This window comes from Lissotriton vulgaris, chromosome 9, assembly GCF_964263255.1.
Source record: "Lissotriton vulgaris chromosome 9, aLisVul1.2, whole genome shotgun sequence".
Classification (NCBI taxonomy): Eukaryota; Metazoa; Chordata; class Amphibia; order Caudata; family Salamandridae; genus Lissotriton; species Lissotriton vulgaris.
In genome coordinates this window covers 1,022,718,976-1,022,736,667 of record NC_141697.1, presented here as the reverse complement: position 1 = coordinate 1,022,736,667, position 17,692 = coordinate 1,022,718,976, and the positions used below count along the sequence as shown (strand labels likewise).

The following is a 17,692-nucleotide window of genomic DNA, read 5'->3' as shown; positions in this document are numbered from 1 at the left end:
GGGGTTTTATTCACCCCAGTGTCAATATGTGCGTGGTATAAATGAAATGCGAGTCAAAGTGTCAGTGCTCAATTTAAAAACATCGTTAGTGATTCAACAGATGTACTTTAAAAACGAGTATTTAAAAGACATGCAATTCGCGTTTTACACCCACCACAAAATAGAACATGCACGGGTACAGTTGCGGTAGCTTTGAAAGGCTAAGCGGCGTAGAGACTCTGCCACCGTCTCACGTAGCACGTTGTGCTCACACTTCTTTAATTGCTTTTTTGCCCATGTGAGTCTACTCCCCACCTCCATCCTCCATGTTGCTCCCCCCACACTTTCACACCCTGTTTCAGCTCCATATTGCTCTCTCACCAGTTGCTTCTCCTCCCATCACCTGGGACCTCCGTATTGCTTTTTAACAACTTATTAGTTACCAATCTAATCAAGATAAGTAATTAAACCAAAACAAGCACTGGCGTTGCCAATAGGTCTCGCAGTAGGTAAGTTGGAGCTATTACAATTGCAAATAATGCCTTTTATTTTTGTTTTCATTTTAAAAACATAAAGGGCTTTGTCATTTACAAAACCAATAGCTCCAACTTTCGTACTGCGAGACCCATTGTGCACTGCACAGTGTGGGTGAAAGTGGCACTGCGTGTGTGTGAGTGGCTTTGAGTGAGTTGCGTTGCGTGGGTGAGTGTTGTTGCATGTGTGAGTGGCGCTGCCTGGGCGAGTGGCGCTGCCTGGGCGAGTGGCGCTGCCTGGGCGAGTGGCGCTGCCTGGGCGAGTGGCGCTGCCTGGGCGAGTGGCGCTGCCTGGGCGAGTGGCGCTGCCTGGGCGAGTGGCGTTGCCTGGGCGAGTGGCGTTGCGTGGGCGTGAGTGGCGTTGCGTGGGTGAGTGGCGTTGCGTGGGTGAGTGGCGTTGCGTGGGTGAGTGGCGTTGCGTGTGTGAGTGGCGTTGCGTGTCTGAGTGGCGTTGCGTGTCTGAGTGGCGTTGCGTGGGTGAGTGGCGTTGCGTGGGTGAGTGGCGTTGCGTGGGTGAGTGGCGTTGCGTGGGTGAGTGGCGTTGCGTGGGTGAGTGGCGTTGCGTGGGTGAGTGGCGTTGCGTGGGTGAGTGGCGTTGCGTGGGTGAGTGGCGTTGCGTGGGTGAGTGGCGTTGCGTGGGTGAGTGGCGTTGCGTGGGTGAGTGGCGTTGCGTGGGTGAGTGGCGTTGCGTGGGTGAGTGGCGTTGCGTGGGTGAGTGGCGTTGCGTGGGTGAGTGGCGTTGCGTGGGTGAGTGGCGTTGCGTGTCTGAAAGTGGTGCTGTGTGGGTGAGTGGCGTTGCGTGGGTGAGTGGCGTTGCGTGGGTGAGTGGCGTTGCGTGGGTGAGTGGCGTTGCGTGGGTGAGTGGCGTTGCGTGGGTGAGTGGCGTTGCGTGGGTGAGTGGCGTTGCGTGGGTGAGTGGCGTTGCGTGGGTGTGAGTGGCGTTGCGTGGGTGTGAGTGGCGTTGCGTGGGTGTGAGTGGCGTTGCGTGGGTGTGAGTGGCGTTGCGTGGGTGTGAGTGGCGTTGCGTGGGTGTGAGTGGCGTTGCGTGGGTGTGAGTGGCGTTGCGTGGGTGTGAGTGGCGTTGCATGGGTGTGAGTGGCGTTGCATGGGTGTGAGTGGCGTTGCATGGGTGTGAGTGGCGTTGCATGGGTGTGAGTGGCGTTGCATGGGTGTGAGTGGCGTTGCATGGGTGTGAGTGGCGTTGCATGGGTGTGAGTGGCGTTGCATGGGTGTGAGTGGCGTTGCATGGGTGTGAGTGGCGTTGCATGGGTGTGAGTGGCGTTGCATGGGTGTGAGTGGCGTTGCATGGGTGTGAGTGGCGTTGCATGGGTGTGAGTGGCGTTGCATGGGTGTGAGTGGCGTTGCATGGGTGTGAGTGGCGTTGCATGGGTGTGAGTGGCGTTGCATGGGTGTGAGTGGCGTTGCATGGGTGTGAGTGGCGTTGCATGGGTGTGAGTGGCGTTGCATGGGTGTGAGTGGCGTTGCATGGGTGTGAGTGGCGTTGCATGGGTGTGAGTGGCGTTGCATGGGTGTGAGTGGCGTTGCATGGGTGTGAGTGGCGTTGCATGGGTGTGAGTGGCGTTGCATGGGTGTGAGTGGCGTTGCATGGGTGTGAGTGGCGTTGCATGGGTGTGAGTGGCGTTGCATGGGTGTGAGTGGCGTTGCATGGGTGTGAGTGGCGTTGCATGGGTGTGAGTGGCGTTGCATGGGTGTGAGTGGCGTTGCATGGGTGTGAGTGGCGTTGCATGGGTGTGAGTGGCGTTGCATGGGTGTGAGTGGCGTTGCATGGGTGTGAGTGGCGTTGCATGGGTGTGAGTGGCGTTGCATGGGTGTGAGTGGCGTTGCATGGGTGTGAGTGGCGTTGCATGGGTGTGAGTGGCGTTGCATGGGTGTGAGTGGCGTTGCATGGGTGTGAGTGGCGTTGCATGGGTGTGAGTGGCGTTGCATGGGTGTGAGTGGCGTTGCATGGGTGTGAGTGGCGTTGCATGGGTGTGAGTGGCGTTGCATGGGTGTGAGTGGCGTTGCATGGGTGTGAGTGGCGTTGCATGGGTGTGAGTGGCGTTGCATGGGTGTGAGTGGCGTTGCATGGGTGTGAGTGGCGTTGCATGGGTGTGAGTGGCGTTGCATGGGTGTGAGTGGCGTTGCATGGGTGTGAGTGGCGTTGCATGGGTGTGAGTGGCGTTGCATGGGTGTGAGTGGCGTTGCATGGGTGTGAGTGGCGTTGCATGGGTGTGAGTGGCGTTGCATGGGTGTGAGTGGCGTTGCATGGGTGTGAGTGGCGTTGCGTGAGTGAGTGGCGTTGCGTGAGTGAGTGGTGTTGCGTGAGTGAGTGGTGTTGCGTGAGTGAGTGGTGTTGCGTGAGTGAGTGGTGTTGCGTGAGTGAGTGGTGTTGCGTGAGTGAGTGGTGTTGCGTGAGTGAGTGGTGTTGCGTGAGTGAGTGGTGTTGCGTGAGTGAGTGGTGTTGCGTGAGTGAGTGGTGTTGCGTGAGTGAGTGGTGTTGCGTGAGTGAGTGGTGTTGCGTGAGTGAGTGGTGTTGCGTGAGTGAGTGGTGTTGCGTGAGTGAGTGGTGTTGCGTGAGTGAGTGGTGTTGCGTGAGTGAGTGGTGTTGCGTGAGTGAGTGGTGTTGCGTGAGTGAGTGGTGTTGCGTGAGTGAGTGGCGTTGCGTGCGTGAGTGAGTGGCGTTGCGTGCGTGAGTGAGTGGCATTGCGTGGGTGAGTGGGGTTGCGTGGGTGAGTGGCGTTGCGTGGGTGAGTGGCGTTGCGTGGGTGAGTGGCGTTGCGTGGGTGAGTGGCGTTGCGTGGGTGAGTGGCGTTGCGTGGGTGAGTGGCGTTGCTTGGGTGAGTGGCGTTGCGTGGGTGAGTGTGGTGTTGCGTGGGTGAGTGTGGTGTTGCGTGGATGATAGTGGGCTTGCGTGGGTGCGAGTGGTGTTGCGTGTCTGTAAGTGTTGCAGTGTGGGTGAAAGTGGCACAGAGCCTTTGATGTGGCCTGGCGCTGGAGAAATGCTGCTGCTGCTAATTAAATATAACAAGCGAGACCTATTGTCTATTCCAATGCTTGTTATTGTTGACTTCCCTGATGTTAAAACAATAACAGCCTGTAGAAAGCTCAAATCCATGCAGTCTTCTATACCCTTAAAAATCATGTGTACTGCGTGTCTTTACGAGTTCAAACCTGCAACAAGTTCGAAATATGGGCCGCTTTTTTTTATCTATCTAATTACACATGGGGGGCGCATTTATTTTGATGTCCGGGGCCGTAATCTTTCCCAGTCCGACAATGCCTTCTAACAAGCGGGCCGAGCTCTCAGGCACTTTGTGCTGGCCAATAACCAAGTGAGTGCAATATGCTTGGATGTGTGTGTGTCCTGCTCCGGAACTCAACCTGCAGATAAATCACACCAGGCAAACAACTTCAAGGCAGTGGAGGAGACAAGAAAGCAAGCTGCCACACTCTCCATCTCTCAAGACTTTATAAACATCAACTGAACACAAGTGGAAATTATATAAATCACTGGAACCGGTTAGCCTGAAACAAGAGCTCCATCTGAGTCAGAATCACGTGGATTATACATAGAAGGCCGTGCTGCTCTAAAAGGCACAAAGGGAAGTACTAGGTGTTACCATGGACTCACAGGCAGAAAGAGCAAATGGCAGAGACATGCAGACAGCTGCCATGTCCCCGAGGCACGCGCTGTCCCTGCACAGCTTATAGCTGGGCAGATGCACTCAGAGTCACCGAGCTGGGGCGTTCGGAGGCGTGCGAATTACAGGCACTGAATGCGCCCCAGCGGGGGCCATGGCCCTGTAGCCGTACGTTAAGAAATCAAGCTGACAAATTGCTTGAAAGACTTTGTGCACTACGAGACAATTATTTAACTGTTTGAGCAATTTAAACAAAAGGAAACTAAATACACTGAATGTTTGCTCTGAATGACGGCCAAAATGTATTTTGAAGAGTGTCCTTAAAAGTAGTTACAGCATTAAAATAAATAAACGGCAAGGCTGTGTTTGCGGGGAGAGAGAGGGGAGGTGCTGGTGTGGGAGGAGTGCTGCTAGGGCAAGGCTGTGTTTGCGGGGAGAGAGAGGGGAGGTGCTGGTGTGGGAGGGGGGAGTTGCTGGTGTGGGAGGAGTGCTGCTAGGGGAGGAGAAGCCTGATGCCGGATGGGGGCGGGAGAGCCTGGGAATGCGAGAGGCTGGGCTTGCATGCGATGCGCGTGCTGAACAGATGTCCGTGAGGTGTGGGAGGAGTGCCTGATGCCGGATGGGGGCGGGAGAGCCTGGGAATGCGAGAGGCTGGGCTTGCATGCGATGCACGTGCATGTTTACACGTGAACTGCAAGAAAAACGCGGGGCTGAAAGCCCTTGGTTTGACTTATGTTTTGCCGACATGAATTCTCGCTCCGCTCTATGCGCTTGCGCGCATCGATAGGTCGCGAGACCTAAAGAAACAAGCATTGGCATAGCCAATAGGTCTTGCCTTTGGGACCTTATAAGTATTTAGTTATGCAGTACAACTTGGTGCAACAACATCAACTGTTGCATGGCTAAACACTTACAAGGTCCCAAAGGTGAGACCTATTATCTATGCCAAAGCTTGTTCTGCTTGGAATGAGTCATAGCATTTACATTCTGAGTCTTGCACAACAGTTACTACAGATGTTGCATTTTTTTAAGCAGTATTTACTCTTGGCATTGACGAATGTGTTGTAGTGGTAACGATCCAATGTGGATCCTTTCTCACACAATTTCTAGCAACAGGTAGTGTGGGAAGAGTCTAAATTAGGAGGGGATTCAGACCAAGTCGGAAAGATGCATGCAGTGCGATGATGATTTTGTTTTTCTAATTAATTTGGGGGGGGGGGGGGTGTGAATCTGATCCTATGAGGAGCTCCAAATTTCAACTCATGCCACCATGCATTCATGTGCATTGGAAAGCTGCCTTTACCTGCCGTGATAGATAGATAAAATGGTTGATGGTGTGAGTGTGTGGCGCTGCGTTAGTGGTCTTTGCAGCTCCGCAACAGATCATGAAATCCACCTTGACCCACTGTAGACTTCATGGACAGGGTTGAATGCGAGCATTTAGAAAAAACCTGGACTGCAGCGGCACATCACATATTGACATGGGAAACTTGGCAAGGTTTGCTGGTTAGATTCTGGCTGCTGCATTCTACATCTTCAGATTTCTAAACAGCTGAAGCTATTCTCCTGTCAAGTTACATTTTTGCCCCTAATGTCTCGCTCACCCTTATTATGGATCTCTCTTGGTTATTCACAGAGATTATTTAAGTAAGGACAAAAACGTTGTTGAGGAATTAACATATTAGTGACTTAACATTTAGATGTTGGAAGATTTCTGGCAGTACTGCTAATTTCAAAAGCCTACAAATCACATGAAATCTTTTGAAAAACGGCATGCTTCCCATTACTTATTAACTTCCGGTCTCCATAGAACATACATACATGGGCCCTGTGCCGACTGTAAGCAAGCGCCTACAAGTCTCAGCATGCATGCGCTGTCCTTTCAAAGCTATCTGGGAGGAAGGCACCACATGTCACGCGCCGTTTGCCAGTCTGGGATGCGTTATAAGCTACTTCGAGTGCTACCAAAGATTTGGAAATATAAAATTAGAAAACGAGGCCGATTCTTTCTAAGAGTCTAGCATGACAATCCTTCAAGAGAGCCCGTTATAGAAAAACAACCCTCTCTGCAGCTCTTGCTTAACCACGGATTACAAAACACAGATGTTTTGAGTCAGAACTAGAATCACAAGCAATGGCCACGCGGCCGTGAAACTGAGATGGCCATGCAGCGCGAAAGTCAGATGGCAGCGGTGCACGTAGAGCGCGCTTGTGCGCGTGACGGCAAGCTGGCGGCCGACAAACGTAGCACTGCTTGCATGCGCTGGCTCTAGCGAGACATGAAAACGGCTTGCGTCATTTCGTAAGCGAGCACATGACGTGGCTGTCCAAGTCAATTGATTTTTTTTTTATACTTTAACCATGCTGCACAGCATCATGGATGCTGTGCAGCATGGCTAAAAAACCCATTAGCAAAGCCAATAGATCACAATGGAGCGACCTATTGACTTTGCCAATATTTGTTCCTTTTAGTCAGTGTGATGTTAGAAACTGAGAATTTTCTGCACTCAAATTTTCCTGTAAATTCCAAGCTCCTACTAGTAGGCTTGATGAAAAACGAATCGTGGCTATTAGTCAACATTGTGTTGACATTCTTTAGCCATGTGTGACAAGTCAGGGTTGTGTTCACTCCATTCTTGGTATTCTTCTCGACTGCTCAGTGAAATTTTGACTCATTCAAGGCTGGTTGTTTAAAAGATCCAAAGAATGGTCTCTGCCTCACCTTCTCCAGAGTCTGCATACTGGGTAAAATAATCCTCCCTAAATGGCTCGTTTGACCAGAGTCGTTCCCTTATTAATCGCACTTATCATTAAGTATGAGGATGCTGATCTCTGGAGGGATGCCTTACATATCTGGGAGCAATTGAGCCATTCTAATAGCACAGTTGAAGACAGGGAACCTCCCACAAACTGACCCGTTGGGGCTAATGGAGACAAACTTCTGAAGGGCTGGGGAGCGCCTGTGGCTCTCCTCATACGTGACCCCCACTTGAGTCCCCTTCTCCCTCTGGTTTCCCCGCCACTCCCCAAGTGACGCACTACAGAACTGCATGATTACACTAGGAGTACACTTTAGTTGGGCCTACCTGGACACATAATACAGCATTCACTACCCACAAACGGCCCGACCCCCTTTGATGCTCCCAGCTTACATTAACCTTAGTTTTGTTGGTTTATGTACTGTCAGTTCTCAGTAAATCACAATTTTTATAGACAAACTTTATATGGCAGTATCACACTTCCTACCGGTTTGCAACAACCCCAGAAGGGGAAGACACGTTCTACTATATGGAGACCGATTACCGAGGGCCTATGCACTCGAACCGAGTCAGTGTGGAAAAGTTGCTATATATCTAACGGAATCTTTGTATAATGTCCATAGTTAGAAGATGATATGTACGAATGCGGCCAGTTAACGTCCTCATAAGTGATGTTTTAAGTGTCGAACCGAAGGGATCATAATGGAAAATAATAATTCTGAGATGTAAAGAATGCTAACAAAAAGCCAATAAACATATATATATTTTTAATTCATTAAGTATGAGTAAATACCGGATAGGGTTTTCATGTCTGGACACTATTCTGTGATCTAATTTGTGGTGACCTGCCAGTGCGTCAAGGTTAGTTTGATTTTTTGGTACCTGTATGAGTCTTCTTTTCAGTGTGAGAGGGTCTCATTACGTATGTTCTGGCTCCTTGACCTTACGCTATACAAACATGTATGCAATTGTCACGATTATTTTTAACTCCTATGGTTGGAATTCTGTGTCTGCTGAGATGCCCTTATGTTCCTGAAGGAATCCCTTGTAGCCTCCTGGTCCATCAATACATCAAGGCATGTTAGTAACAGCCTGCAGGAGGGTGGAGTGTATCAAGGTTTCAATATACGAATAACTGACAATCATATCAAGCCATTGCCTTATTTGTTCATTAGATAATTGCTTTCCTTCCTCAGTGGTGTTTTGGATCCAGCACATTCACAGGGGTGTTGAAATGCACATGATTTGTAGTCGACTGACAATAGTTGTTAGGGACTTGGCATTCACTTGCTAGATCTTCCTAATGTAGAGGACTGTGAAGAGGAAGAAGGATGACTTGATAATGGTCGAGTTACTTTAGTATACAGTACTCCTTACACAGAGTCCCACTCTTCGTAACCACAGGCCTAGATTCCCTCCTTCCTGCCCTCCTGTGTGGTCTGTTTTCAACCGACATAGTGCTAGGTCTTACAACCATGACCTCCCAATAAAAGGTGTGGCATTAATGTCTTCATGACAAAATAGGTGGTGTTTATAGTGTTTGTTGAATTTGAAGGTCTTACATTGTTGTCAATTTTCTAAGCATGATTCTTGAATCCTTATAATATAAAGACGATAACGAGGAACACTAGGGCACAGTGTAACAAAGTTTACTGTTGACTAATCAGAGTATCATTGCAAGGCCTGAACCCTGGATTTCAGTTGTCCAGTGATGAACAGCTTTTAGGACTATGGCACAAAGATACGCATTTCTTTATCTTCTCCAAAGTGTGTTGGTTGAGCTCTAAATCTGCTAAACTTGTAAATGGTTCGTGAATTGCAGGATCATCATACAAATGCAATTTAATACCAGTCGAACATACGTTTTCCCTCATGTTTGATCATTTTGTCTACACACGTTTTTTCTGGTAGAATCTGCCACTTAACATTAGTAAATAGCTTACTAATCTTTGCTTTTAATTGTTTTCTTGTGTAGCTTTAAATGTTGTCTAGACAAATGATAGCCAGTCAGATTTAATCCTCAATTTTCATCTGCATAACATTTTATTTAAAACAAGAACAGGGGTCCCAAAATAAGACAATGTTAAAGAGGCAAAAAACAAGACAAACACAAAAAGGTCAGAATATTCACCCAATGTGCTTTTCCTGGACAGGGACAAGTAGGAGCTAACACTTGCTCCGATCACGCTGTAGGGCCGCCGTAGCGGGGCGGTTTTGAAAGAGCCCACGTACTGCTGGAAGAAGGAATGCATGCTGTGGGAAGAAGGAGGCTTGCCATTCTTCACGATCGGTTCTATTCACCACGACAGCAGGAAGAGAAAAATCCAGCAGCAGCAAGAAAAGTAAAACAGAGAAAGTAAAAGAAAAGAAATGATACAAGAAGGAAAACGAAAGGGCATCTGTAAAATACAATCAGGGTTTTGCAAATTTCAGGATGCCGTTTTACAAGCTACTTCAGGACCAGTTGTGGGTGCAATTCACGTAGCTGTACATCGCTTGCAAGGGTTTGTTAAAAGATGCTAATATCAGAAATCACCCTGGCAAAATATTTCATATTCCGATGTACCTTTTAATGCAGCAGTAAAACCAAAAATGTATTTGCTTATTTCAGGCTTTAGAGAACCATAATCTTGTCCTAAACCAGTGTTAGTTTATTTATGCTGGATTTTTGACACGGACATGTATATGATTATAAAGGTTAGCTCGTTTTATTATATTAAGGTTTCTTCTGAAGACTTGTGCTTCGACAGAAAAAGACTGGTTATGTATTGCTCTTTGATATTATCAGCTTGTCAGACTTAATATCTTTCTTGGAATCTAAACAGGAAAAATTTAAATAATCTTGCACCTGCTTGAAATGCAGAGAAATTCGCTCGGGGACTTTTTAAATACATTTTAACTAAAGTTCCTTCATTTCACCCAGGAGACCCTTATGAGGTTGAGGAGACTGGAGGTGACGTGGATTATAACCAAACATATGTTAAGGTTTCTTAATAAATGCTGGGTGGGCATTACTTCTGTATACTACCTAAGTGTATAGTTTTTCAATGTTGCATTTGGCTAAAGCGCTTGCTGATGATCGGTTTAATTCTTAGATTGCTATATCGCAGAGAGGTCTGAGAAGGCTGAAATTCTCTTTTCAAATGTCCCGTCACCAGATTCACCACCGTGCAGGATTGCATAATAGCAAAAATCCCCTTAAACTACAAGGCCAAGGCGAGTAGGATGGCTCTGCATTCGTGATTAGTGACCTGCAGGATCTTCGCCTGTTTCCTGGCAAGAACACTATAGGCAACACACTGTCAAGAGTGTTGTAATAAATACGCATGAGCTTAATTAGCTCTAGGTCCTTCCAAGCGTTAAACCATTCAGTAAAGGGCCATCACTACGAGTCTTCCAAGTAAGGATAGCCGTTTTATAAATGAAGATGACATTCCCACAAATCATTGTGGATGCAGGATAATTTTCCATTTACTGTGTACAGTCTCTTTTCCGTATGCAGAGTGGAACTTGAAAGTGTAACATTTTCAGAAACACATTCAGGTAAAAATGTTGCATTTGACTTTCTATTGAGACATACTTGCAGAACGTGATCTTGGGATGGCATGGCAGCAACATTTTTAACCACTTTTTTACATTTCTGTTCTATTACACCCATTTGAATTGTTTACTGATTTATGGTTGTTGTTCATAATCTACATCTGAATGAAATTTAAAACGCATCTAATTAATTGTTGTAAGGGAATGTACGTAGCACTCACTGAGGCTTGCTACATTACAAGTGTTATTGAATGAAACAGAATGGAACATTGTATATCTTTATATATGCAATTATCCGAGTTCCTAGGAAAAGGAGTTTTGCCCTTTGGTTCTTCTAATGCATTTGTAACCAATGCAAGGAGTTTTGGGGATACCACTTGCAGAAAATAGGGGGAAACAGCTTTGAAATGGGTACTTTCAAACCAAATCCAAAACCTGAACGAGTCCATGAACACTTAATTACTAGAGACCCCACCCCCTTGCTTCATCACTGTCATTGGTGTGGCAGTAATCACTTCTACAAAGCAAAAGATGCATGGATTGTTGACTGACGGTCGCCAAGAACATCCACTGGTGCCACGGAAGCCTGTTTGTAACTTTCAATATGGTATTATTTTATTTAGTTAGGCATTGGTGACAATTCTTTCAATTTTGAAAATCACCAAAGAAAATAATAGGTAGGGAGTTTAAATTGATTTAAGAATGGATGTTTGTAACTTTCAATATGGTATTATTTTATTTAGTTTGGCATTGGTGACAATTGTTTCAATTTTTAAAAATCACCAAAGAAAAAAAATAGGTAGGCAGTTGCAATTGTTTTAAGAATGGATGAAGGACTTTTTTGGGCTCAAAGTTATACTTTGTTAGGGCCAAATCGATACACAAGCTGAACAGTTTTCCCTAAAGGGAAAGTGATCAGCCCAATGTTGAGTGCCCTGATCGGCAGCTCAGAGTCAAGGCAAAGTCTGCAATTTGATCAACCTAATAGGCAAAGTCTTAAATTGTTCTGTTTAATAGTATGCCTTTGAACCTATATAGCATTTCCCACACCAGCATACAAAAAACATATCAGCGTGGTGGCATACATTTCTGGACCGCCTGTTATTTTTGTACACTTTCCTAACATGCAAGTTATAGCAGGTCTCTCAAATCTCTGGATGAATCTAATTGATTCTACTCAGCCTTTCATCTTTTCTGGGGTAGGTAACATAATGCTGTGTGAACACAGACTGCCTAGCAAGCTGAGGATCCACATATGTTGGCTGTAACCCTGCAGATAATCCGTTTCATCATCTACTCTATTACGGCATGTTCATCTTTTTAAGAATAAGTCAGTTAATTTCCGGTTTTTCCTACTAAGCACAACACAGGGGGAAAAAAACGTTAATTGCTAAGTATTTTTCTAGCTTGTTCAAGTCAAGAAACAGGTGGAGTGCATGGATAAGAGGACGACAATCTATTTCACCTGAGAATGCCACACGTCCTCCCAGATAATAGCATACCCCTCACACCATGTCACGTCCGTCCATATATCGCCATCCCCGAATCTAATATCAGTCACTGGGGGAACTCGATGCTGTAATGAAGGCTTGTAAATGGGGTCAAAGAGATGGATTGTTAATTTAGATCATATAATATGTCTCACCTAAGCAAAAGGTGCTCTAATCGAAGGATAGGGTCTCTTTAAACCTCCAAGAAAGTCTTTCACCACTGGGAACTTTCAAAAAAAGAATTTAAAAAAAACTATTGTGTCAGACCTTCCCTGTATGTTGTTAACGCTGAATTGTGAACTTATACTAGCAAAATTAAATTTAGCTTTGGCAAGATGTAAGGAGAGGTAAAACCCCTTAATCAGTAAGATCAAAACCCTAGGTATGGACACCACAGATACCCTAGGTATGGACACCACAGATATTCACAGATGTCTCTGGGGCGGATTGTCATAATTGTTCTTGACACCAATGGGTTTATTTCATCAAGTTCTATGCAATTATATTGCGATTTATGGCCTTTTTGTTTTATTTGACTGTGTCCTGGAGGTTGGATTGTGCTTTGTGACATTGCAGGTACAATTAGCTGGCACTGGGAGATGAATTAAGCTGGTAAGGTCCTATGCTTAAAAGTTATGAACGAGTCCTTGATCATGTTGAACCAAAATGAGAAGTGAGGCTTTATGCACGCCTTAACTTTGCCTCGTGTCTTTTTTTTTTTTGTTCCTTTCTCTTATTCTCTTCTTTTTCTTCCGTTTTACACCTTGTGATTATTGTATTTTATTTTTACAACTTCTGGGGTTTGTGGGTGGCCTTTTTGATTCTCTGTACACTCTAAACAATGTTTTATTTTGAGTTTGATTGTTTTGGATTGTGAATTTCCTTTTACTTTTTTTAAAGTTTATGAATCTATATAATTTGAATGGTTAATTGTCCTGTGAGTTTTATACATGTGTGTGATCCAGCCTCTCTAGACCAGCGACAATGTAATCAATACATTGGAGCCTGAATTGTTTGTTGTATACTAACTGTTTGCTCAATTTTTATCTTACCATACATGTAGTGGATTATTTCTCTTTGCTGTTGTCGTCTATGGACTGGCCTATGTGGTATGAATTTTTTAATACTTTATTTAAACTGTAATTTAATGATGTGCTTTTGTTTTAATGTTAATATGTGTTGGTTACCGAATTTGCACATTGTTGCATGTATGTCTTTTGTTAGGGCGAAACGCATTGGCTGCGCTTTTATTTTCAGATAAAGAATCCAAAAAAAGGACAAACATGCATGAATAGAATCTACAATTTTTACTTTTGTTTAAGTTTTGTACATACATATTTATTTATTGCCTCTCTTTCCAGTTTAATGGAAATGTAACAGCCTGCAGTAGGCTTTTTGCGTTGCCCTACCAAGATAGAGGCGATCTTGCTGTTAAAGACAATCTGAGTTGTTGTCCCAATTGTAGTCCCTCTGAGCCCAATGATCATGAAGACATTCTTGTAATGGCCCCATATGAAGTAACTTGATACAACTGCAATGCATGAAACCACCGAACCCAGTTTAGAGGACATTTGAATGGCAGTAGATATGGAGAACTCGAGAAGTTGGCATTTTTTTCAGATGGAAGATACTCTGTCTATTAGTTTAGTTTAGTTTATGATATTTGTTAAGCGCTTGGTTGCACAGAGAACAGTGCGTCCCCGCGCTGACAACCCTACCTACATCTCTTCAGCTTAGCTCACAGAGGGTGAGCAAAGGGACACGGGCTAACTATGCTGAGTTTATCTTGGGGAAAAGATGGGTTTTCAGCCTCTGTCTGAACCTGGTTTCAGACGGCTCCATCCTCAATTCGATAGGTAGGTTATTCCAGTCGTTGCTGGCATGGTGTCTAAAGGAACGTCCTCCCATCCTTGCTCTCTGTATCCGAGACACCACTAATAGCATGCTACCCATCGACCTCAAAGGACGTGAAGGGCGATAGACTGGAAGCAGGTCCTGAAGATATGGAGGTGCTTTTTTGTGAGCTATACGGTGGGTGATGCATATAGTTTTAAATTTGATTCTTTCCTTTATTGGGAGCCAGTGAAGGGAGCGTAACGCATGTTTCCCAGAGGCTCTCCTAGGGAGGTTAAGGACCAGCCTAGCAGCTGCGTTCTGGACGCGTTGTAGCTGTGTTAGGCCTTTTTTTACTAAGTCCACATAGGAGGGAGTTCCCATAATCTAAATGGGAGGTGACCAAGGCGTGTACCATAGTTTTTCTGGAGTTGGGGGGCAATAGGTCCAGGATTTTCCTCAGGACCTTCAGAAGTCCATAGCATTTTCCCGCGACCTTACCAACATGATTGGTGTAGGCTAGATTAGAGTCTAGAAGAAAGCCACGGTTCTTAACTGTGTCTACTGGGGCCGGGACAGAGCCCAGTTCAATGGGCCACCAGGCAGAGGTCCAGATGGAAGGACATGGACCTACAATAAGAACTTCCGTCTTGTTATCATTAAGGCAGAGACAGTTCTGTTTCATCCAGCTGTCAAGTGCCACAAGGCAGGCCGAGAAATTCTCAGCATCCACAACTGGATCACGGGACAGATTGATCACCAGTTGTGTATCATCTGCATAGGAGACTATTGCCACACCATATGACTCCACCAGTTTGGCAAGGGGTTCCATGTACAGATTGAATAATGTAGGGCTCAAAATCGAGCCCTGTGGAACCCCTTGCCTGAGACACCTTACACTGGATTTACATGGTGGGCAATGCACTTGGAATCTCCTGTTCTTAAGAAAGGATACCAGCCACTCATGAGCAGGTCCGGTTATTCCCTTTTCACTCAGGCGGTCCAGTAATACGGGATGTGATACGGTATCAAACGCCGCACTTAAGTCCAATAGGACCAGTGCGGCCGTGTGACCTTCATCCGCCTTGCTCCGCAGCAATTCTGTTGATAGGAGGAGGGCGGTCTCTGTCGAGTGTTTAGCTCTGAAACCCGATTGAGACATGTGAAGGAGCAAGTTTTCCTCCACAAAGCTCACCAGCTGTCGGTTAGCCAATTTTTCTACTACCTTCGCACAGTAGGGGAGAAGGGAGATTGGTCTTAGGTTGTCTAATTGCCTTATGCTTATGTGGGCTTTCTTTTTTATTGGGGCGACTTGGGCCAGTTTCCAGCTCTCCGGAACTAGACATTCATAGAAGGAAAGCGAGGCCATATTGCCTATATGCTTCGCTACCTGGGGAAGATGACTTCGAATAAATCTCGCTGGTACCGCATCTAGGGGAGAGCCCGAGTGAATGTCCGATAGGATGTTGATAAGCTCCTCAGTTTGGGGAACCACAAATTTTCTATGAAGGAAATACTCTTTCTTTCTTTGCATCTAGAAGAGTAAATCTCAAGTAAATTTGAATCTAAGAGTTAGAGTTTCTCGTAACTGAGTTGAAGACCTAATCTATGACGGAGAGAGAAGAGACTGTGATTTGGATAGCTCCCTTTAATCCGTTTGGGTTGTGGCTTTGAGAAGACTATCATCCATGTACAGGTACATGTAGATCTTTTAGTTAATTAAGTGGATCAGTACCGCGGTCATGGATCCGAGTAGTGGACTTCAATCCAAATGAAAGGACAGTCTACTGTAAGTGCAAAATTACCACCAGAAAACAAAGAAACATTCTAGGTTTCTTTATGACTGGGATGTGATAATATGCATCCTGGTGATCAAATACACACATACATCCCCAGCCGTCCAATGAGAGAAACACTGATTTAATGCCAGCATTGGGAATTCCTCCCATCTGATCCATTTGTTGCAGGCCTATGATAGATGGGTCCCAAATACTTCATTCGGCCTCTCTACCTGATCAGGAAGTATCTTCAAAGATCCCTTTCTCCTTCCAAATAGGGGTCACTGGTTCTAGTGCCTTCGTTTTCTGGTGGTTTCTTTGCACAGATTAGCTAGCTGGTGTAGACGCTGATGATATATGCAGCGGCAGTGCTTTGAAACTACGTGAAAAATAGTTTTCACATTAGGTGTTTGAAGATGTGATGACTGCATTACTCTGTAGGCAGCCAGATAATCAATAACGTCCTTTTCATCGATCATCGGTTTTACAAACCAAAAATACTCGGTACAAGAACCCTTCAATGCAAACTTGTGAATTTCACAAGTTTGCTACCCATAATAAACTCCAGGCTCATACCTTCACCAACAGAATATGGTCTCCAACATCGTGATTTTCATGGAGATTTTATGTAAGGTACTATAAGGAGGAGCAACTTGCTTTTACTGTTCTCTTGTCACTGCAGAGTATTACTGATCGAGTGTACCTTCAGGTCTTTGCCCCAAGGTATCTAAAAACACTGCATAAACTACTGATACCGCCTTAATACATTTCTGGAATTAGGTGCTGTACTCCTCTTGGCATTTTTGGGCAGAATTGAAAATCCCTCTCCAACCCACAGACCCCTGGCTAGAGACCCTGGCTAGTCAGGCAGAGAAGTGTATAAGTCTGTGGTTGCAGAATAAATTATACTAGGTAGCACATCCCCCAGTACTTTTTGTCAAGTGTTACAAGTGCAACCATTTAGACTATCTGGATTGTTTGATTAGCTTTAATGTTGAAGGGTAATTCAGATGTAGAAACATTGATACTATGAGCACAGTGGGAGGCCTCATTTACTAGGTTTCCAAATTATAGAAATAATTACCCTTTTGGCGACTGTGGAAAAGCACTGGTTCATGGCAATACCATTGATTGTTGGTGTGATGAATGCCATTGGAGCCTAAACTGGGATTAAATGCTTATTTTTCCCTCTGAAGGTAGAGATATGGTAAAGGCTTGCACAGTCAAAAACCAGGATGCTTTTACTTTGTTTTCTCCCTAACCTTCCTCTTCGTTTACTTTTTCATGACAGCCAAGAGGGTGTAAGACCTCTGCTCTGCAGTCAAGTATCAGAAGAAAGAGCTCATAACCAAAGCCAAATCTAAAGTCTTAGAAATGTCAAGGCAGTTACCTCGATCATAAAAGCAGCGAAATCCAATTTGTGACTCAGAGGGAGAGTGCGTAGAATGGTGTCCCCAAAAGTGGATTTCCAACTAAATGAACTATTTTATTGCCCACATGAAATACATCAAAATGCCATCTAGAATGAACAGCTTACCTGGTCTGGGGTGCCGCGGGGCTTTGCTCCACAGAACAGCAGAAGCTTGTACCTAGTTGGTCGAGAAGAAAGAGGAGGAAAGAGTATCCCACTCTGGAAGGATGAGGGCTGGGAGATAAGGGGAAACCTGCTTCCTGATGCTTGAGACACAACCAAATAATCAGTTTAAAGATGAAAAACCGAGTAGCTGTTGTTCGTATTAGAACTTCTGACTTGCATGTGACACCAGATACAGGAAGCAAGCATCTCAACTCACTGAGCCCTAGATTAGCTCAGTACTGAACCAGTAACGTGAGAGGAAACTAGGTCACAATCCGTGGATAGGCACCTTTGATAAAGCTGATAATTACATCTTTTTGGTTGTACTGCTGCTTTGATGCACATTAATCGCACAGCACAATACACAAAACCAAACAAGGGCACTTTCAAGTGCCTCAGATTTTAGCAGCACCTCAAATTTGCAAAACTGTTTTTCTGAACAATGTGGCGATACCGGAATCAACTGGCTGATTTGATTGCAGGCTGCGCAGCAGGCCTTGCATACCTAGTTGGTTTCATTAATTAGCAAAGCAGGTTATTATTTTTTAAGCCAGCTGTACAAG

At 45.4% G+C, this 17,692-nt stretch overlaps 1 protein-coding gene across 4 annotated transcripts in view; it reads right to left on the bottom strand.

Moving 5' to 3' along the window:
* LOC147692727 (cyclin-dependent kinase 17-like) overlaps window positions 1-17,692 on the bottom strand; it is a 600,938-nt gene that overhangs the window by 524,763 nt on the left and 58,483 nt on the right. For 2 of the 4 annotated variants that reach the window (XM_086938918.1, XM_086938917.1), the window contains exon 3: window positions 9,044-9,205. The exons of the other annotated variants lie outside the window; for them this stretch is intronic. In XM_086938918.1, coding sequence (XP_086795044.1) covers window positions 9,044-9,205 — 162 coding nt within the window. The remainder of the gene's footprint in view (window positions 1-9,043; window positions 9,206-17,692) is intronic. 4 annotated transcript variants of the gene reach the window in all.